This window comes from Seriola lalandi, unplaced genomic scaffold (genome assembly GCF_002814215.2).
Source record: "Seriola lalandi dorsalis isolate HSWRI2012SDOR001 ecotype SW California unplaced genomic scaffold, Sedor1 jcf7180002054297, whole genome shotgun sequence".
Lineage (NCBI taxonomy): Eukaryota > Metazoa > Chordata > Actinopteri > Carangiformes > Carangidae > Seriola > Seriola lalandi.
The window spans coordinates 666,580-689,018 of NW_019524850.1; the positions used below are offsets into that span (position 1 = coordinate 666,580).

The window sequence follows — 22,439 nt, forward strand, 5'->3', positions numbered from 1 at the left end:
GAAATACTGTGACAGGGCCTTACAGTACTGTAAGGCAGCAACCAACAATTATTTGCATTTTCAATAGGTCTGACAATTATTTCCTCTACAAAAAAACAGAGTTAACATGACTAGTTAATACGACCATGTGCCTCGAGACTTCCTGACTAGATATAATTTTAAAACACACAACTTTCGCTTTACAGTAGTGTCATTTTCATTTTTAACTGTACTGTATTATTAAATATTTTGTCATAACTGGTTGGATTCTCCGCCCACCTGTCTTCCCCTGAATATCCAGCAGATGGCAGCGTTGTGTTTTTCTGCTGGAGAAGTGTGTGTGTGTGTGTGTGTGTGTGTGTGTGTGTGTGTGTGTGTGTGTGTGTGTGTGTGTGTGTGTGAGTATGAGTGTTTGAAGAAGGGGGGTTTCAGCTGCTGTCCGGTGTTTGGCGACATAGCAGCTAGGCTGTGCTCTGCCAGCAGCGGCTAACAAGATGCACACAGCTAGTGCTATGTACAGTATGGAGGTGCCTGCAAGCTAGTATATGTTTATTTAAGAGGGAGAACTGCTGCTACCGGTACGACACGAACGCTAGCAGAAATGGCCGGAATTATTAAAAAGCAAATTCTGAAACATTTGTCAAGGTAAGTGTCATCTTTGGCTTTGTGTTAGCCAGTTAGCCCAGCTGGATGATGGTGTTAACGTTTCTGAATATAACACAGCAAACGTTAGTTCGCCAGTATTTGCCATCTACATGTAGCTGCATCGATTTACTCACAGCAAACCATCAAGCGCAACGCCACATGTTGTAACAGCCCCATGAGAATAACGTTAGGAGGCTTGACAGGGACAGTGAACGCAGCAAACCACCTCAATCTGGACGAGACAGATAATGTTAACTACATTACTTTTCCTAGTTTATCAATGTGTGTTCTTAAAGGCACGATAGTCTGTATAGCCTACTTGCTTTGGTAATGGGCCTACTACCCATCGTCACTGTTGAAAAAGCTCTTCTCTGTCTTTTTATATCACTTATCGGTCTAAGGCCCTCAGTATTATAGTTACTTTACATTGGGAATGTATCTGAAGTGGCATCCTTTCTTTTTAGCCATTTCTATCTATACCTCTATCCATCCACCTGTCTGTCTGGATTAACCTCCCTGTGGCAAAAATTTCTTGATGGACCCCTGTGGTTCCCCACTGTAACCAGCCTGCACCCTTGGGCCGAAGTGATTACTTGACAAATCTATTAATCCTTTGACAGACAATTAACTTTGATGGCAATTGTGATAATCGAAAAAAAATCACAAGTTCTAGCTTCTCCAATGTGAATATGTACTAGTTTGCCAGTTTTCTATAAAAGTACACTCAATAGCTTTTTGTTTTTGACTGTTGACCAGACAAATATAGCATTTATCTATCTATCTATCTATCTATCTATCTATCTATCTATCTATCTATCTATCTATCTACAATAATTCATAAACATAATTCCTGTCTTCACCCCAGTACAGCAAACATTGACATCTCCTCAAGCAAAAAGAAAGAAAAGATTTTCTAGATAGAGTCAGATATGAAGGGAGTAATTTAGTGTTTTACATATTTATATCTTGAAAACTGTTTGGCCTATTGTACATGAATGAATGAAAATTGTCAGCTGACGTTTACTATCAGACTGCTCAGTTATGCTCCTACAGTTTACGGTCTTTTTCAGCAACATTTATTCCCTCTCACTCCTTGCTATACATAAGCAAATACTGCTTTCTCGTCAGCTTCAGCATCTCCTGCATATCTGGCTGCAGTTCTCTGTCTACACCTTGTCTCACTTCCTCCATATGTTATGCTGCTGCTCAGGAGACATAAAACTTTCTATTCCTACCTACAATTCCTTTTTTTTCTTTTTTTTTTTTAGGTTTTATTGATTAAATGTGTCATGTTTTCTGTTGCTCTCAGTTTGGCACAGCTGACAAGTGAAGAAATTAATATGGGTGAGAGAGCAATGTTGACATGTGTTGAAAAGGTCTCTCTTTCCCCAGCTAGATGGGGTAAAGGCTTAAGTTGATCATGTGCCTGGACAATAGGTGTGTGCTAAATCCCTTCGACTCACTGTTGTTCTCCTTGTCTCTGTTGCCTTTGTCACTGAATAATTAAAACAATTATTTGCACCAGATAGGACACAGTGGACACATACTTGAAAGCTAGACATGCAAGCACATTAATGTTGTGGGTCTAATAATATATCCATGGTTGTAGGTTAGAGCTCGCTCTTTGATAGGAAATGAGCTTCATAGTCCTATGATATCTTCGGTTTTCTTTTCAGCAAAAATTTAATTATATTCTATCATTCCGTGCTAGTTTTATTATATCTTTATTAGTGGGCGACCCAGTGTAGCAGTAATACACTTAATAATAATACTCATCATTTTTAACACAGGCAGGAAGATGACGAGATCATATCATCAGTTGTAACCTGTCCCTACCTGTAGTACATCTCTGTTAATGGCAGGAATTTTGGTCCAAGTCCACAGCCACTGTATGTTTTGCTGTAAATATACAGATGGAACCTAAAACTTACACACAGTGGACTTCTGGGGGATTGATGGGTTTAAATTGATGATTTCAAGTCTGATCCTTGCATGTTATGTGTTTCAGAGCAGTTTTGGTTTTACTCAATTGTAAAACCACAAAGTTGTGCTTTTGCCCGTGTTTGTACAATGACTTCTTTATTGCCTTTGATAAGCTCTGGAATTTCTGCACTTTTTAAACCATGCTAATCTCAGCAATTAGCCAAAATTGTTAGATTTACAAAAAAAGAACCACTATATTCTTTGCTCTATTGTTGGTCTTAACCATGTACACCATTAAATCACTTCTTTATATTCTTATCTGCCAATCCAAAAGGCAATTGTTCAAAAATGCAAAAGTTGAGTCAAAGCTGTTTTGTGTTTTCAGACAGGCTGGCTAGCTCTGTACCTCACAGTTGACTCATTAAAGGCCCTTAGAGACTGTGAGTGAATATGAAATGTTAATTTTAGGAAAACAATGCCTCAGGTTTTGTCAACAGTAGAAATGGAGCCGTTATTTTGTTGCTCAACACTAAAGGGAAGCTTACATTTTCACTGGCTCATCAGGTTTATCAGGTGCAGCATAGTATTAGTTTTAACAGTGTTAAAAGTCTTAACAAGTTTGACTACATTCACATGTCTTGAAACTGTGAGCCACACTGTAGCTTTCTTGTATGGCACTTAATCTATGGCTCTTTCATCAGTGTCTCTTGGCTGATGTCTGAAATGTCACAGGGATTTGTTACAGCATTGCTCAGTCATGTGGTGTACGTGAAATTAAAATACTTATCAAATCAATTAGCTACAATTTCTGTTATATTTATCCTGTGTACGGTCGTAGCCTAGTCCTGACTGTTGCAGCTTGCTACATTAGCAGACATTTAACCTAGATGGGGAGTACAGCTGTGGCTGCTATGGTTTCTCATGATGACTCATTCGTTTGCACTCCTTCAAACGCATCTTAGCCAAGCTGCATAATTCATTTTTGTCTCCCGCATCATCAGTGACGTATGCTGGCGTTTCCCTGGTAAAAGTTATACTGAACTCCTGTGTGTTTTCACATTAAAACAGTTTATTTTAACAGTTTATCTGGTTCCCTTCCTCAGGTTCACCAAGAACCTGTCCCCAGACAAGATCAATCTGAGCACGCTGAAGGGGGAGGGGCAGCTGTCCAACCTTGAGCTTGATGAAGAGGTTCTGCAGAACATGCTTGACCTGCCTACCTGGCTGGCTGTCACTCGGGTCTACTGCAACAAAGCCGCCATCAGGGTAGGTTATTAACTGGTCAAACCTGACTGTGTAGCTGCTCTCTAGGGGCTCCCTCCCTTTTCTGAGAAGACTATTGAAACACAAAAATGGTAAAGAAATGCTACATGAATTATTTCAGTTTGGTTATTGTCTCCTTGTTCATTTTCAAACTAAATAAATTTTTTTTATTTTATTAAAGCCAAAGAGCTCTCTTTTGAAATTGAGAGTGTGTAGAATCGTAGAGGAAATGATCAGTGGCAGTACCACAGAGATTAACTTTGCTAGAGGCGCTGCTGAGGACGATGATTCTTCAGACCAGAACCGGTTGTTGGTAATAGAAAGGCAAGCCATGATTCAGAGAGGCAGAAAAGGCCAGAGGCTATTGTGATCCTGAGATATACTGGCTGTTGTACATTGAGCTATCAGGATGGCTGGTTTGTGTTCCCAAATAATCCCAATAATACTACATGTACAACACAGTTTGTTTAAAGTTCAGGAATAATATTCCTATAGTTAATAAAGTGAATTTTACACATAATATATATATTTTAATCTCCTGAACCTCAGTTTCTCCTAGAGTTTCATTAAAGGTGGCTTTAAAGTAGGAATCAAATGTTTTCTTAACATTGTCACAGTATTATATATATATATATATATATATATATATATGTATGTATGTATGTATGTATGTATGTACTGTATATATGTATTATGCCTGCAGCTGTACTGTATGATGCTTTTTCTCACTAAATATCCAAGTCCATTACAATTTACAGCTTTACCAGTAATATTTGTGTATCAATCTTGTTTTAACTTTATCTTAATAATGAGGTTTGTGGTATAGTCAATAGACTCAGTAAAAAATCTCCTAATTTCAGAAATGGCCAAGGCGTACTTCTCTTAAAGAAGCCTTAATTTGAAAACCCAGATGTCTTGAACTGTTCTATTATTCTATACAAACACCCTTTTGTTGTTGGGATCCCAAGACATTTACAGCTCAATGGCTCAAGACTATCTGAAGCTAAATGCAAATAAAACAGAACTTTCTGTTAAAGGTCTAGTTTAGATGTAGATGAAGTGTGAAGTAATGCAGCCTAATTCCTTTTAGCTAATGAATATCATTACGATCAAAGCCTTCCTTCTGAAAACTTAAAAACCATCTATGCATCTATGCAACCAGCCATCAAAATATCACATCTATAGACTAATGTATTGCTCTGTCCTTTAAAATTGGTAAAAAAAAAAGTGATTTGCATGCCTTTGGCTTATTCAGAATGATGCCACAAGATCTTTAATACCAAAAAATGAATAACTACAATTACTACATTAACTTTTAAATTGTTAGTGTACATCACAGATCTCTTTAGTTCATATTAGCTAGTAGTCATCATCCTCAGATGATATCTTACTGGTGTTTCAGAGTCGAGCCTGAAGATTTAAGGCCTTTAAGTGCTTTTACTTCTAGAGTCCCTAGAACTGAACTGAGGAGACTGGGCTGGGAAAAATGTTGTCATGTTTTAAGTCGGTTATAAAAATGCATTTTATAAACTGGCTTTTGTGGAATACCTTGGTGGGACTTTAGTCTTGTCTTCTTCTTTTTATAATTGTTAACCCTGTTAGGGTTATTATTATTATGAGCAGTGTTAGCTATTTGTTGAGCAGCAAAGTCAGTATGACTCCAGATAAAACAGCATGACAGTTATTGTTGTAGCCCCTGCGTCATGATGTGGGAGCTTGATGCTCACTGTGCCCTTGCGCCCAGTGAATGATAAACAGTTCAGAATGCTTTGGCAAGTGTTTGTGTCTGACTTTGTTGACCTTGCTGTCCTTTCTTTTCAGATACAATGGACAAAGTTGAAAACAAGCCCCATCTGCCTGGTAAGAATGATGTTGTTTCTGTCCTCCTCCAGAGTTCTTACACATTTATTTAACACTAAGCTTCCCCCTCGTCTTTTAATCCAAAAATAACCTAACTTTGGCATAACTCTAGCAGTGCCCCATTTTGTTATTTTACTGTCTTGTTATACTGCTCCATAGGTTGTATTGTTTTTGCTGTTATCATCAGAAAATATTAGGCCTCCTCTTTTTTTATCTTTGCTCAATGGCACTGTTTCCTCTTTTGTGCAGTTCTTGGATAAAGTAGAGGTAGAGATGAGGACATGTGAAGAGCCGCGTCCACCCAATGGCCCCTCTCCTATAGCTATTACAGCAGGCCAGAGGTAAGCCTGCATAAATCTTGAGTTAAGCTGACATATCTGATGATGAGTTCCACACTACATCACACATCATGTACATGGTGAGCGGTGCCTTCACTCATGTTTACATTGTGTATTTCCAGTGAATATGGCTTTGCTGAGAAAGTGGTGGAGGGCATGTCTGTGAGGATCAACTCCATCACCATTAAGGTGCAGGCTCGTGCCTTCCACGCCTCCTTTGAGCTCTGGCAGCTACAAGGCAACAGCCTCAACCCCAAATGGCAGCGCAGTGACCTCCGCTACACCCGCGTCACCGACCCAAAGAGAGGAGAGGTACAGTGCAACGCACTTTCATCTCTCTCCTCACCCTGCTTTAACACTGCTCTGTCTAAGAGTTGTATCCTACCACAGAAACCATGCATGCTCATTAACCTTCTGTAAATCAGTTAATCAGCCAATTGTTTTGGTCTTTATTAGCTGGAGGGACTATATCAAGATGAATAAGCTTTCTTAATGAGATCTTGTAATCCACTTAGAAGGAAATGCATCTGCCGCCTTTTCTTTGTGTCTAAAAAGAAAATGTCAGCAGTATCAATCATTCCATATGTCAGAAAACTGTGTGTTTTTTGACTCATAGTGTTTTTGTGTTTAATCACAGTTGAATGGTTTCATATGATTCTTGTTTCAATCAGGTTTTGACATTCAAAGAAATCAACTGGCAGAGTCTGCGAATCGAGGCAGATGCCATTGAGAGTGATGATCAGGACCTTGGTAGCACCCCGTTACGTCTCATCACTAACCAAGGACGAATTCGCATTGCTCTAAAACGCAGAGTAGGGCTGTGTTTCTACCTTTCATTTCCTGTTCTGTCATGGAATTGGTTAAAGATCACAAATGTGAACTCATCTAAATTACAAATGATTTGTCCCTAGTCTTTACGTCTTCATTGTTCTATCTAGATAAAGGACTGCAATGTGTTGGCATCTAAGCTGCTTTTCATTCTGGATGACCTGCTGTGGGTGCTGACGGACTCTCAACTCAAGGCCATCATCCATTATGCCAAATCTCTCAGTGAGGCCATGGAGAAGTCTGCCCAGCAGAGGAAGAACATGACTGCTGAATCCCTGCAGGTCCTGCCTCCTTGTTGAGATGTTATGTTTTGTAATTACAGACTGCATATGTTTAATGGAATTTCTAAGCCATTTTTAACCTTAAAACATCCAAGCTTAAACAATCACAAGTCATGTCTCTCAAGAATTGTTGTTTCTGCATACATTTTAATTAATTTGATATTGGAAAATACAATCTTTTTCACCACAAACTCAACTATAAACCAGACTCACCATTTTGTCAATGTAACTTTAAGTATAAAGCTGCCATGAACCCAAAATACAAGAAAAATGACCCAGGCTACTAAAAAAATACGAATCTAGTGATAGTCACTTAAACTATTATTATAGACTAGTATTACATGTAAAGTGATTTTTATCCCAACTCATTTTTGTTCCTTTTTTTTATTTTTAAGTTAAAGTCCTCAGACATGAATGAAATGCTGTGTGAAAGCCCCACAACAGCACTTTCAGCAAATTTTCGTAGCTTGTCTCTACATGATACATAAATAAATAAGATGGACTCCAAATTTGCAAATATTCATTAATTCGGTATCCTCTCAAGGTGATGCCAAGACTCAAGAGCTTTTAACTAGAAAATTAATTGGCACCAGACTATTTCTGGATATGTTTCCTATACATTATAGTTCAAGCTTGTTTTGTTCCCCTTTGAAATTTCTGTTACAAATTTGTTTTTCTTAATTCTGATAAGTTTTCCTATTTCTGTTGTTTAGACTGCTCCTCCGTCTCCTGGCCTCCACAGCCTGTGGACAGAGCCCCCACCTGCTCCTACTGGCACCCCCAGCAACATGAGTCAATACTTTGAGCTCTATGATGTCAAGGAGTCTTCTTACCACACCTTCATATCCCGCTTGGACTTACACGTATGCAACGATAGTTCTTCAATGGATGAAGGTTAGTTGGGAAGAGTTCACCATGTCCCAAAAGTTATCAACAGGTCGTCTTAATTCTCTTGAAACTCGAGTATATTTGTGCTTCATAAAGCTAAGATTGTGTGCTCAAAGTAATCCTTACTTACATACAATGCTCAATATTTGAAGGATGATTTCTGTGAAGGTGGTTTTTGACAGCTGTAATGTGATGTTCCATAGATGAGCCTCCCCCGCCGGGCTTGCAGGGTGCGATGCAGCTGACCTTCAGAAAGCTAGGGTTTGACTACTATCCCATCCACAGACCTGGTGAGTGTGATGACTGGTCCTTGCAGTTTACCCTGAGGCTTTGCACTGCTCCCACTGAAACCACAGCATTCAGTCAGGACTAGCTGTTAGGAGGATTACTATTCAAGCAGACTAATGGCTCAGGAGAGTGTGCCTAGTGCCTTTATTCTTTGTGGAATTCCTGAAGTAGAAAGTAGAACAGCAGGGTCACCCTTGAAGCCCATTATGGTCAATTAAACAAAGTTAGAAAAAAAGCTTTTATTTTGCTATTCTGTTTGTTTAAGACTTTTGAAGAGAATATGAAAAGAGGAAAATTACTATATTAACACAGTACAAGTTTATATACTGTTTATGTATGAATACTGGCTTTGAAACTCTTGCTTTAATACATTTTATTGTGTATTGCACCCATGTTGTTTTCCTATTAAATTAACACTCGTGGAATTTTAGGAATTTGCTTTTAAGTTTTAAATACATAAATAGTCATTTACTTATAGTATTTATTTAGACTTTTTAGGACGATTAATTACCAAATCTATTTGTTTAGCTACAGTTAGTTATTTAAAAAAATATTTACACCAAAACAAATTGTAATTTCTAAATTAGTCAGTCTAGAATGACGGCTTAATCATAACTAACTTTTGATACTTCTCTAATATAGCTGATGGGTGTCGACACTGGGAGCGCCACAGTGGAGCCATGGAGGCTCAGGCCCAGTGGGCTGGGAAGCTGCTGCAGGAGTACCATAGGAGAGTAGATGCTTCTGGGTTCCCAGGGCCACATACTGAGGTGCCCCATCCAGCCAAGGACTCTCCTGCAAAGACAGCTCAAGGTAGGAATGCAGCATTAACATAAAGGTTTCTCTTTTTATAGAAATTCATTTGTTTCTTCTTCATTGCTGAACAGACAAAATTATACAGATTCAATGAACCATGAAAATAATCTTGACATAAGAAGGGGGTGTTTTGACTAAACAGTTAAAGTTCAAAGTCCACTTACTACAAATTTGGTCAGTTGTCAGGAGATGGAACTGTTGACATGTGTAAGTAACTTTAGTACCAACAAGTATGTCAATAAGTCCATCTCCATGGCAACTGGGCAAACTCCATGTGCTGAGGAAGACTGTGCCACGTAAAAAGCTAGTAAATGGACTTTGATTTAGGATTATTTTAAAACTTTGAAACTATATAGATGCACTCAGAAAAACATAAATAACATAATAGAACTGAGAACTGGTACACAGGGGTAACAATAAGGGAATGACCCCATTCAACATACAAGTCGACATATGTTTCAATAACAGTGGCATTTTATGATCCGACACAAAACTTAATCTGTTAGAATATGTTTGAACACCCGTGTTTTGTTCTTGCTCCTCTGGAAGCAGGCTATTTTAGCTTGTCACTGAGTGTTTACTCTCCCATTTACGTGCTTTAGATGGACAGTCTAGTCCTAAGTCAACCCCCTCTGACAAAGAGCAGGCAACCAGCAGGAACTCTATGACAGCTCCTAAAGGGTCTTCGCTGAAGAGGCTGCGATCTAGCTGTGTGGTGGTCAGAATGGATGACGTGGACATTCACCAGGCAAGCTTTTATCATCAGCTGATTTGATTTACCTGCTCTAACAGAAGCTTTACTCAATAAATGGATCAAGGATGTTGTTGTAATGTTCCTCAGTGGTAGCAGTCAGGCAGTATCTGTGGCAAGGCTAGAAGTTCCCTTAAAATCCAAACATTTTAGCAGTGACAAGATAGTGCAGGTTTTGGACATCGCTGCAGTTATGGATGGTATTGATATACATGACAGTATAGATAGGATGGTTAGTTGTTTAAAGGTCCTTTTCTGTGACAATAGTGTATCTTTACATGTTTTTAACACTAAATATACTGCAGATATAGATTAATCATGTTATAGTCACAACCTTAGCAAGATAGAGCCTCAAAATGAAAGTTGATGACATTATAATTTTTAAGAAGAAAATAAAGTTAATACCGTGCTCCTCCTCAAAAGCTTACCTCCACAGTAAGCTAGCCAGCTTACATTAGTGTCATGTGCTGCAGTATGCTCATCACTTGCAGTTAGCTCAATTGCTAAAAAGGAGTGTCACATAATCATCCTTGGAGGCATCTGCCTGGCAGTCGTTACAGAGGGAGCAGAAGTCTCTTTCAGATCAGCCCTCTGATATGTTTGATCTGATGGCGGACTTGACATATTGATGCAATGACCTGAAAATGTTTGGTATCAAATTGCCCCTGTAACAAAAGAGTTATCATGCAATTGCTGTACTAAAAACCACAGCCTTATTCAGTAGGAAACAAAAAAGATAAATTACTACTGTATTACTGTACCTCAGTGGGAATAGAATAATCCCATATATCACTTCACTTGGCTGCTCCGGTGCCTTTCATTTAAGACTGAGAAAGCTCGTGCCTCGTGCTCTCAGGCCGGTTCTGCATTTTCACTTTGGAAAATTCACACCCTTCATCACAAAAGTAACATTTCCAGTGTTATTTTGAGTTTAAGATGCTTGTAGTTCCTCATTTGATAGAACAAGAGACACCCCGGGGAAATTCTGTATATGTCTAGGTCTCCACCTTCAGATTGTGACAGGAAGTCAGTGATGTTCAGACTCAGGTGATTTAGTACTGTTTTCGGCAATATGCTTCTACTTTTTATGAGTGATTTACTTATTGGGTCTTTAATGAAGTAGATAAATAAAAAAATTAATCCTATATTTAGTGATGTTTCCACCGCTATTTATAACCTCTTCACTTGAACATTCAGGTGTCTACAAGGTGCCGTCAGAACAAGAAGACTCAGTCTTTATTATCCTGTAACCGTAAAGCTCTGCGTTTGCCGGACAGCGTACCAGCAGTTCATCTACAGTTTACTGAATACTACTTTCCTGACAACCCCAGTCTATCAGGTATCATACAACTGTGTTTTTATCACACAATCTAATGAGAAATGTATGTCAGTTTTACTAGCATATTGTGCTGTAAGATTTTTTTTTATTATTTTTTTTTATTACAGTACAACCCTGTTTTATTAATATTCTGTGTTGTAAAGCAGATCAGTTTATGTTTTTCTGCCTTGTTACATTTACATCACAGAAGGCCAACTTATTGGCTATTTTTCAGTGTTATCAGCATTTACTGAAGTGGAATTTGTTTCTTGGTTGTTTGTTAATATTAAGATTGTTTGTGTCATAGTTACTTTTCCTTCTCTCCTTCACCCAGTACCCACCTCAAACCTGTACGCCCAGTTAAACAGCCTGCAGCTGTGTGTGGACCCAGCCAGTGTGCTGTGGATCAATCTTTTTTCCAGGGGCCTACTGCACACTCTTGACCAAGTCAAAGCTTTCTACCATTTGCAAGACAGTAGCAAGGCTGAAGAGCACTTAGACATCCGCATGGATGCATCTCAGCTTAAGGTGAATGCACAACTTTTTTTGAATCTAAAGTATTTGTGTTTGTGTTTGTCTCTAAGTCATGTAAATTGTTATTTATGTTATTTTCTATAGCTGATAATTCCCTTGGATTCTTCCATATTGGACCATCCAGAGCGTCCACAGTCCCTGTCTGTTACTGTACCCCAGATGGTTCTCAGCAACACTCGCCACTGCCCCCATGGCTCCAGAGCTGACCTCAACACTATCTATGACAAGTTTGCCAGCTGCTCTTTCTTCCAACCTACACCACCCTGCCCTTACCCCAGAGACCTGAGTGCCTTCCACCCTACTCCATCCGCTTTCCACCATCACTCTCAAGAGACGGAACCCCAGCCTCTAGACAGAAAGCAGCTACGATCCCAGGATGTCTGGTCTCTCAGTCTGTCGCGTGTAACCCTAGGTTTTGATGGAGCTCGGCGATTCCCCAAAGGCAGGACCCAGCCTTTTGTTGAGCCCTTTGCCATGTCTGTGTGGATGTGTCAGCCCGCTGCCTTTAGAAGTGGTTCATCATCTTCCTCCTCCAGTCCCAGCAGAGCCCACCAGCCTTCTCCAGAACAGGACGAGGCTTCGCTTGCCTCTATCCACTTCCTGGCTCACACCATCACTCCAGTAAAATTGTGGCTCAACCACTACCAATATGTAGCACTGCTGAGAATGAAGGACGCCATGGCTCGGTTGGGGGCAGAGTTGGGCCGGGATCTACGAGATGTTAAACAGGCTCATGGCCAGAAGACAAAACCCACTACTGTTTGTGTTGCCCTTCTGGTGGACTCGGCAGAACTGGGTCTCCTGTTGCCACCAGTCTCCTCAGAGCCAGAGGAAGAGGTCCCCCACACCCCAGAGACAGACAGCCCCAGCATGACAGACTCTGACATCTCCCCGACTCATAACTCTGCAGATGGGGTCCTGGAGGACAGTGGTTTGAAAAATGGCCTCTCCTCCAACAATAGAGCTGCCACTGCGTCTGATCAGGATGAACAAGATGGGGTGGTGGAGGAGGCATGTGAGGCTGTGGAGGAGGGCCCGGAGGGGGGTGGTTTGACAACACAACAGGAGGACACTGTCCTCTCACCTCCCCTCTCACCTGGACACTCCCCTGCCATTTCCCGTGAGCCATCCACCTTTAGCCTGGAGGGAGAGCTGTCAAGCGCCATTAACGTCACCAAGGATGTGACCAAAGATGCCATCAGTGCCTCGCTGGACCTGACCAAAGGGGCGTTTTCAATAACAAAAGATGCGTTTAGCATCCTGAGTCGTGGCTCAGGAATGAGCAAATTGTTCAGTCCACAGGCAAAGTAAGTGCTAGTGCTGTCCTGCTGGGCTGTTGGCAACATAATATTGTTAGTGTCTGGGTGCCATACTGTGCACCACATGCTTTAACTGGCTGTCTCTTAACGACTCTGTGTATGTTTTATGTGTGTGTTCACAGGGAACAGGTCCAGCGCTCCGATGAGTCCTCCCCCTCGTTGGCTGCCAGCCTGCGCCACCAGTCCATGAAACAATCGCCTTCCCAGCATTCATTTGATAGTGCTATCCTGGAAGGCAGCCTACCTGATGAAAATCTATCTGTGGATAGTGATATCAGCGACAATTTTGTTGTTCTCATGGACTCAGGTACTTAAAATGCTTCCAAGTTTGCTTCCAAATGCTTCCAAGTTACACAGGTGACATCTACTATAAGTTTCTCTTATGTTTCCAGAGTCGGGTATGGAGTCCATGCGTCCCAACAACACGCCAGCAGGCAGCCAGAGCAGCCCAGCCCCAGGGACAGAGGGTGGTTCATCTGCTGATCTCAGCAGCTCCCTGTCCCAAAGCACTGAGGATGTGTCTCAGGACATGGTGGGTTACTACCCTCATGTAACAGATATCATGGATAGATTGCATTTATCATAGGAGTTATGTGCCCGAACAAAGTAATACCTTAAAGAACAATTAAAAACTTGTCATCAATCATTTTAACAATTCAATTCAAACCTTCTCTTCAAATCTGAATCTGCACAGGTTTTTATGTGACTTAATTGTGCTGTTGTTACAGTGTTCAGTGTTGTTGCTGATCATGAGTGGAACGGCCTGTACCATGGAAGTAAAGGGAGAAGACCAAGTTGTGGCTGTGGAAGCCCAAAATCTGAGCCCTGTGCAGTTGGGCAATGTCAGGGTATCTGACTTGCTGACTGGTCTCATACAAGGTAAACCGGATTACTATATACACACTGAAAATTTCTGATGACAAACTCTTGGAAAATTCTAATCTGTCTGTCTTACTAGTCATATACAGCACCACTTTATTGGTGGCTTATCAATGAGTTGCTAATCATATTCTAGAAGAGCCTATATTTAAATTAGTATTTTGGATGGCCTTTAGAAAAAGGGCAAAAAATGTAAATCAATCCTGGTCCATGGGCTTCTGCAGCAACTTGAAGTGTAGTTAAAGATCCAGATATACCGACAGATGTATTTTAATACATATAAAAATGCTCTGCTTGTAAACATAGTTTGTGTCTGTGTTTTTTTAAAGTTAAATTTCATAATTAAACGTTCTTACATTTACTCCTTCTTCCTCAATGAAATATTTTTCATTTTGAAAATTAGTAATAGTTAAACTGCTGAATGCAGATGTCTCCTACTTCAATGGAAAGTCAATTTTCAGTGTATATGCACTCGAGGTTTCACGTTTTCACCTCGCATATACATACTGGATCATAATTGGCTCCAAACTAGATGGGATGCCACACAATCATGTATGTCCACATTTTCACAGCAATTTAAGGTGAGCACAGAAGTTTCGCCCTTCAGCAGATGAAGTTGAGACCATCAAACATCCAAGTCAAATACATTTTTTTTAGTGGTGGGGGAAAAAATCGCTCAGATATCATGTAAAATATTGCCTGATCTCTATTCTCTTTGTCATCATAGGTGAGTTAAATATAATCACAAAAATGGGATAATACTTTGTCTTCTGTTGTATAAATGCCTCCAAATCAAAATGTAGTTACTCCAATGTTGCACATCGTCTCAACACAAGAAAGAACCTGATCAGTCAGTGTGGCAAGCCTGCAGTAACTGGTTGCAGTGTGAAGTGCCCACATTGTTTACAAATGTGCCTTCTCCTTTGTTCCTGCAGCTCCAGGTGGACCAGTCCAGAAGCAGTATAGGCACGGTAGCAGGGGTTCTCCAGTTGTGCGCATGCGAGCAGAAATGGGTCCATCTGCAGCCCGACACTCTGCTCTGGCCGAGTCTGTGGGTTTCTTGGATGTGAGAGTGCAAGACTGCCACGCAGAGTTGTTAGCCTCCACAGTGACTAACATTGGGCCTTTTCTCGAAGATGAATTCAGTGTTGATGGTCAGCCAATGAAATTACACCTGAGAAACATCACCATCACTATGAAGGTGGGTTGTCGCATTCAACTAATTTTGAATTTGCTCATTATAAGATGTTAAATGAAAATGTTTAAATACTTAACATGTAGATTGGATGTAAGAATGTTTTCCTCACAAAAGACTTTTGAGAAAAATCCATTCTGTGAATCCACTGAATTGAATTTGTTTTTAATATGTGACCTAGTACTCCGTAGAGCACAGTGACACTAAGTGGATTATTCTGGTAATTAAAAGTAAATTGAATTGAATCTTTGGGCAGACTGTAATCTCATAGAGTAAAAGACATGCAGAAGTAATGGGTAGCCAGTGTTGACGTACGTGGTAGTGTGTGATGTAACAGGATCCCTTCTTGTTTTTTTTAAGGATGATGGCCCTAGAAACTACCCCACTGCCCCTCAACCTGTCCCAGCCACATTCATTGTAGATCAGCTTCTGCTTGAGCGCGCTGAAGATGGCATCATGAGGCTCAAAGGTGGACAAGAGAAAAACATTTTGTTTCATTTTGTGCACTATAACAAATGTAATGCTTGACGGTGTTATCGATACACGCAGTTACCAGCAGGATCATGAACCGTAAAAACCACAAGCACTCAAGCTGACAGCATCTGTAACACATTTACAGAAAGATGAACAGAAAGTAATCTTCACTATTTCCTTTTCGATTACAGCCTCAGCAGGTGCTCCCGGGGCTGGCCCAGACAACACACACAGTTCCTGCAGTGTTCCACAGCAGAGCGAGGTAGGGGAGAACTAATACAACCGTATACTTGTGTGCTTAAGTTTATTGTATCTGTAGGTGGGGCCGTAGCCAGGATTTTCTAAATACTAGAAAATATCTAAACAATTAAGTATAGAGAGTAGGCCCCTTAAAAACTATTTTTATGATAAAATATATTATACACTTAAATTTTAAGTGTTAGTGTTATTAATTTATAAAGCCTTTATTGTCATTCTAGGGATCCAATGAATAAATAATATTTGTAATTTGTATGAAATGTCAAGTGTTAACTCAGCACACTGCTTCCTAACATATTTTGGAGCTAACAGCAATGAATCAACTACAAGGCTGTGGAAACCTCTGTCTAAACTTTTTTGTTCTCCTACATTTTTAATGGCCAGATGAAGATATTCAAACTGCAATTGAGTTAGATTCATTCAAATTAGTTTCTACTCATGTTTTAAATCCAGTATAAAAGTAATTATATTATTTTAAATATAGCTGTAATGCTGGTGTCCTGTTACTTATCAGCTGTAGGATAGACAAAGCAGAGATGAGACTTAAGTACACAAGATTGTGTAATGGTATTGTAATTTCACCTGTTGCTTTCAGTCAGAATCTGATATCTGTCCACTTGGTGTGTAGCACCTAACCATAGCACGCCTTCACTGTACCTGGAACTAACCAATCCAATGATCCTGCACTTTCAGAGTCAAACTCTGGAGTCGCAGCTTTCTGATGCCCAGGCTGCCCTCACACAGGCCGTCAGTGACAGAGAGCGCCTCCTTCTGGAAGTCAGAAAGTATGACCCCACATTTACTCTCTGAGCTTCACCTCTGAACCTGCTACAACACTGCTCCTGCTGAGGGATTGTGATCGGATGTATCGGGATGAATGTCAGGAACCAGCAAGAGTCATGCCGAGCATGTCCGGGCATTGGACATGTTTGGGAAAAAAAAAAAAAAAGAGTCCAAGTTGTGGCTTTGGATCACTTCCCACTTCCTATATCATGCTACTCATAAAATAACAAAAGAGCCGTTACAACAATTAGGGGAACCTGGTGAACTAATTAATAGGTACATTACTGGTACTACTTTTTAATCGGGCAGTCTAGATATTCCTTACTGCCATACTAAACACAAATTATCCTGGTTATTTCTCACTCAAATCAGTGTGGATAGTAAACTCATTGTGTGGTTTCAGTGTTTGTCACACAGCATGCAAGGGTAAATTTCATAAAGCTTTAATTCTCTCCACTTCATGATTTGTGTTATGGAAACCTTAAGTCAAGCACATGCCAAACCCTCCTCTTCACATGCACTGACACTGCCAGACAGCTGCTAGTCCATCAGAGAAGAAGTCACTGTCAAGCATGCTTTGTGAACAGTGCTAATTTACACACAGCACATTTACAGGTAGTCATAAGGCTATACTTAGTAATGTAGAGTACCTCTGTTTAAGTGTAAAATACAATAGATCCATGTGTTTCTTTTCATTTAAAAAGTATTAAAAATATTATCAGCTGTTGTTGCAAATGTGATGTAAAAGGTAGGAAAAAAGATGCACTTTTTTTTTTTAAGAAAAAAAAAAAGCAGAACCCTACTGCTTCCATGGAGAGACTGATGCATCTCAGTTTCTACCTTGGTTGCTTTATCACCAGGGTGGAATGGTTACACTCTTATCAAGTTCTCACCATTCTTTAAAAAGCGTGTTGAATCATTCCCCAGTGTTATATTATCCTTTGAGTTGTGAAATGTTGGTCATGCTTCTTTTGTACTGTGAAACAATGTTCTCAGTGGTTGAAAGTCCACAAAAAAATAAGACACGCCTTTTATTCTCTCCCTGTGTTGCTGTGGAGAGAGGGTTGCACAGTAGCTTCAGTATTAGTCTTTTCACTCTAACTCTCTGGTTTTAAAGAGGTTTGGGATTATACCAGCAACCAGAGATATAATACTTGACCTTCTTGAAACTTGCTTTGTAGCTTGCCAGGAAACAACTCAGACTGCTAGTGTTATTACCTCTGTACACTGTTATCATGTGTAGTGATCAGACATAATGGACTGTTTAGTTCACTGTGTATGTTGTTTAACTTGTGTATATTTATTTTTGTTAGATTCACCACAGTATATTGAAGCCATATCAATCAAAAAGTGACATTTTAAAAATCTATGGTACTGATGGCACTGTTGATGTATACAGTGTTTTGTGTATGTTACCAAATTCACTACAAAAACTGATATATTTCACTATCTTCAACCCTGATCTGCTGCAGAGTTTATCTCTCAGGCCAGTTGCCAGTTTAAATTTCTGTCACTTTCCTTTATCCATGCATAAATCTGTTATATGCATGAATTCAGACAATGATGGATTTGTTACTCACACGGACTGTTTAACAGCATAACATTAATTTTATGAATGCTTTCTTTAAGAAGACCTCTTTGTCAGCTTCATTTTATGTACAAATGTTCTATTGTTAAATCAGTGGTTTAGTGTTTTGCCTTTGGTGGTACGATTATCTGTTTTCATGGTTGCAAAGCTGTTACAGCTATCTTTGACTTCCATTGTGTGCTCAGGAGCCCTCTGGTGGCTGTGAATTGCCAGAGCACTCCTCATTCTAAATATTAGTATTTCATTTTATCTTTGGTTGCCTTGCAAGCTATGAATGCCAGATTATCAGTCTTAAAGAGGAATGTAAAATATTTAAGCAATAGAAAGAGAGCTTGTGTTAAACCAAAAACATGACAAAGAACGGTAACACTACACATTTTTGATGTGGAATTCTTAAGATGACTAATGTCACGAAAAATGATTTACCTGTCTATCAGGTTTAGTGGTTTCCCCTCAACTGCATGTGGACTCAACATCCCCATTCTGTCAGTGTGATTATAGCAGAGATACATACTGCCCTTTAACCTCAGTATCACTTATAGTTGTGATCTTCTTCTCAGCTTTTGGTGTTTTATGTTTTTGCATGGCCTTCGTAAACAAAGATATGGTGGTACGAAATCGAACGTCCCATGCTGGATCCAACATGTAGCTGTAAAGTTTGCCCAGTTTATGTCCTCAGTCAGGCCTCAGTGTTAAGTAGCAACCATAATCTGCTGACAAACTGGTGCTCTGATACCTGTTCACTACACTTCCTTTGCACTCTAGAGCAGGCCAGGGTTTCCATAACCCTTACCCAGTGTGCCATGCAAAAAGGAAAAGATGGACAGAGAGTGAAGCAGGACTCACTTCAAAGTGTGTGTTGTTCTCTCTCTAGGTGCATGAACTGAAGTGTTGTATAGTTATGCCTTGTGGATTACTTGCACTCGTGTAGTAAATTCACTGGAAATTGCACTTGTTTAGATGTATATGACTTCAAAGGCTTGATGAGGAGTCCTTTTGAAATCTTCCTAAGTGACGCAGATGTTGAAGCCCCTGTGGACATTTTTTTGTCAGTTGTGTAGAATTACATTGAATTTTGTATTGTCTTTACCACTTCATTGAGACTAATATAAACTTGGTTCTGTGAACCAAAGCTAGTATGTGAAAAATATTTTAAAAGTGAAAGAATAAATGATTAATTGCTGAACACTTTTCAGTTCTGTCTTTGTGTTTTAATATAAAATGCAATTCTGAAGATGTACAAACATTGTATGTTACTGCTCATTACAGTTATTTTACTAGTGTGATCCGTAGTTTGTTTGCCTTTAACCTCAATAAAAAAAAGTCTACATATTTCCAAAATAAAACATGAACATATAAATTTGATTTCACAAGCCTAGAATACGAGAGATGAGCTAAATTATGAGACAAAAACAACTGTCCTATAAATCTGGAAAAATGTTTGATTGTCATTATCACCTCATTTAAACCAATTTCATTTCCTCTTAAAAAAACATGAGCTTGAAAAGCCTTAATCCAAAATAACTGAGGCACAAGAACAAAACACTAGATTTTCAAGTATAAAATTGTATTTACAACCTTAATATATGTATATAATTTTATGCCTTGCTATGGACCCCATTAGTTGTGTCCTTAACAAAGACTGACTGAATGAACTGTGTGTTGCATCAAGCATTTACCTTGACAATTAGAGTTGAATGCCAGGTCTACTTTACTGCTGCCTTGACCTTTCTTCAATAATACAGTCAATACTGAGCTTAATCAGGTAGTAGAAAATAATCTCTGCCCAGTTGGTTGCTGTGTGGTTACAGTGGTTTCACCATCACAGGCAGTCCTCTGTCTCCATCATTCCTATAATGTGTAAAACACTGGTGTCTCAGTGAAAGAGAATATTCTTGTACTTGGTGTTAGGAATCTGATCTCGGCTCTTCAGCCTCCTCACTGCTTCCCTCATGTGTTTGGGTTGTAGAGGTGGTGTATCTCCCCATTTCTCACAAACATCCAGTGCTGCAAGGACAAAGACAAATGACATGACAGTAAAAATGTAAACTGCAGGGGGAAAAGGAGACAAATAAAAACTTGGCTTATTTATTTATGTATTTGAAATTATTTTGTCGAAGTCTGCCACCCACCTTCCTCAACAATTTCCCCAGCAAAAACCTTGGAAATACCAGACATGGCAATTACTACATTCTGGGACACTGATGATCCTGTTATGGACTGGATCAGCTAGAAAAAGTAAAAAAAAAAAAAAAATTACATGAAACAAATAGAAAAGTTTAAAAGATTTAAAAGCACTTTGTCAATGTTCACTAACAGCTTACCCTCTTAATAGCAGCCTTAGGAAAGGCAGACCGTCTGTACATCTCATAGCGATTCAGTTGCTCTTCAGAAAAGGATGACACCAGAACCCTTTAAGACACAGGAAAAACAGGGGATGATGGTTAGGTTCAGCAGGATTAGACCAATGCAATTTATTGAAAATTTTGGATAAAAATTTCAATCTTACTGCATCTTTTGTATTTCATCTTCATCAACCTTGTGGCGCTTCTCCTTCTTCTTCTCTGGTTCCACCTTCAGTCTTTTGGAACTAGGCTGGCTAGAGGTTCCTTCTTCCTCATCTTCTCCACCTGCTGTTTCCTTCACAGTGGAAGATAAGATTGTTTATAGCAACTAAAAAACAAGAGATGCCCTTACAAAAACCACATGAACACGTGAATATTGCCAAGATAACGTTCACTTAAATACTCAAATTTCATATTTTATAATTCATTTAAGGTTATAGAGAGATTTAACTTTGACTATAATAATTATTATACTGGTACATGCTACATAGGTTACGCTGGTGTTATAGTCCCAGGTCCATTTCATACACACGGTCAATTATTTTATAAATCCATACAAAATGTAAATATTGCCTCCACTGCAACTGGCCTCCAAAACCTTTGTTTATATTTGTTTTTCTCTCCCCAAACACCGACTTCCTTCCAAACTTGCATCGGTAAGTAGGAAATGAGGGAATATTTGTGTATTTTTCTCAAAATATAAACAATGTTTGAATTTCTATACTCCTTCTTCTACAGTTGTGTAAAACACTGGCACAGACCACAAGTCCTGTAATATGAACCCCACCGCCTCCTCTGATGTTTGAGAAAGTAAGCTCCAGAACTCACAGATTTAACCTCCTGTTTGGACTGGTCTTGCGAGGACGAGTCTTTGTTTTCATGTGTGGGGTTTGATGTGGCAGGTACATCTTCAGTTTCCTCTGATTTAGGATGCTCCGCGGAAGCAGAAGTCGTCCTCTCGGATGCATCCTCAGCTTTGATCCGTGCAGGGTCGGCCATAATTACTCACTGCCTCTAACCGTAGCTGACAGCAACAAATTCTGAGGAAAAAAATAGTTTAGGTAGATGATGAGTTAAGTTACACGTTTGGTTGGATAGCTGTAATGATAGCTTCTACACCCAGCTCAAGTCTGATGCAAACGTTACATTGCAAATCTTTTAGCCACCTACCTGAGAAGCATCAGCACATAGTATACGTGTTTCCGTTAACTGTCACATTTGTATCATAAACTGGATGAAAATGCGTATAAAACATGCACCTACCTTCTCTGCAGCCAGGCGTCAACAAAACAGCAGCAACAGCTAATGGTGGAGTTAAGCTAATGTTAGCTGAGTAACTGACGCTACTTAATAAAGCGGCAAACACATGATGCATTCACATTACCTTTTTTTAGTAAATACACAAGACTTCCTCTGCTATTACAAGAAATCCAATGTAAGCAAATCACAATCAGCCTAAGTCGAATGATAGCACCAAAATGCTAATTTTCGATAGCGTAGTAAACTATTTCCGTTTCCGTTTTGTATGAACTTTATTAACACTTGGTAAGTACTAACACTGACCAATACTGGTATCAAACACGTTGGTATTACACAGTATGCTTACTGTGTGTGTATTTATTTATTTATTTATTTGCAATAATTATCAGAAACAACCTTTTAAATACAATGTTTCCATTTCACTCTTAAAGCACATGTTCCAAACTATGTTTCAACACATAGTTTAGACAATCACAATCACTGTTACTGTAACTCATAAATAGTCTACTGTCACCTGATATCGTGTTGCAAAATGTTCCTTTTCACACCCATCAAGGCATCTGAGACGGTTTCTCTCGCAAAACTAAGGCATGAATTTCAACAACATTTTCCCTTATTGTTTACAG

General features: G+C 39.5%; 2 protein-coding genes across 3 annotated transcripts; one reads left to right on the forward strand and one right to left on the reverse strand.

Moving 5' to 3' along the window:
- Window positions 1–424: 424 nt before the first annotated feature.
- On the forward strand, window positions 425–19,396 carry bltp3a (bridge-like lipid transfer protein family member 3A). The gene is made up of 21 exons (XM_023406230.2): window positions 425–624; window positions 3,651–3,813; window positions 5,632–5,670; window positions 5,920–6,011; window positions 6,131–6,320; window positions 6,680–6,820; window positions 6,947–7,117; window positions 7,831–8,011; window positions 8,209–8,295; window positions 8,936–9,106; window positions 9,712–9,857; window positions 11,058–11,199; window positions 11,513–11,706; window positions 11,797–13,019; window positions 13,154–13,338; window positions 13,424–13,563; window positions 13,760–13,910; window positions 14,846–15,111; window positions 15,466–15,574; window positions 15,771–15,841; window positions 16,531–19,396. Exons 1-21 carry the CDS (start codon window positions 581–583, stop codon window positions 16,645–16,647), a joined length of 4,023 nt encoding a protein of 1,340 aa, XP_023261998.1. The 5' UTR covers window positions 425–580; the 3' UTR covers window positions 16,648–19,396.
- Window position 19,397: 1 nt separating this feature from the next.
- taf11 (TAF11 RNA polymerase II, TATA box binding protein (TBP)-associated factor) lies at window positions 19,398–22,063 on the reverse strand. Of its 2 annotated transcripts, none has more exons than XM_023406231.2 (6): window positions 21,817–22,063; window positions 21,382–21,593; window positions 20,718–20,848; window positions 20,533–20,620; window positions 20,341–20,437; window positions 19,398–20,215 (listed from the first exon to the last, which is right to left on the reverse strand). In XM_023406231.2, the coding sequence occupies exons 2-6, from the start codon at window positions 21,550–21,552 to the stop codon at window positions 20,085–20,087; spliced, it is 618 nt and encodes a 205-aa protein (XP_023261999.1). In that variant the 5' UTR covers window positions 21,553–21,593; window positions 21,817–22,063; the 3' UTR covers window positions 19,398–20,084. The 2 variants fall into 2 exon arrangements, with proteins under 2 accessions (XP_023261999.1, XP_023262000.1); XM_023406232.2 differs by having other exon boundaries at window positions 21,938–22,060.
- Window positions 22,064–22,439: the final 376 nt, after the last annotated feature.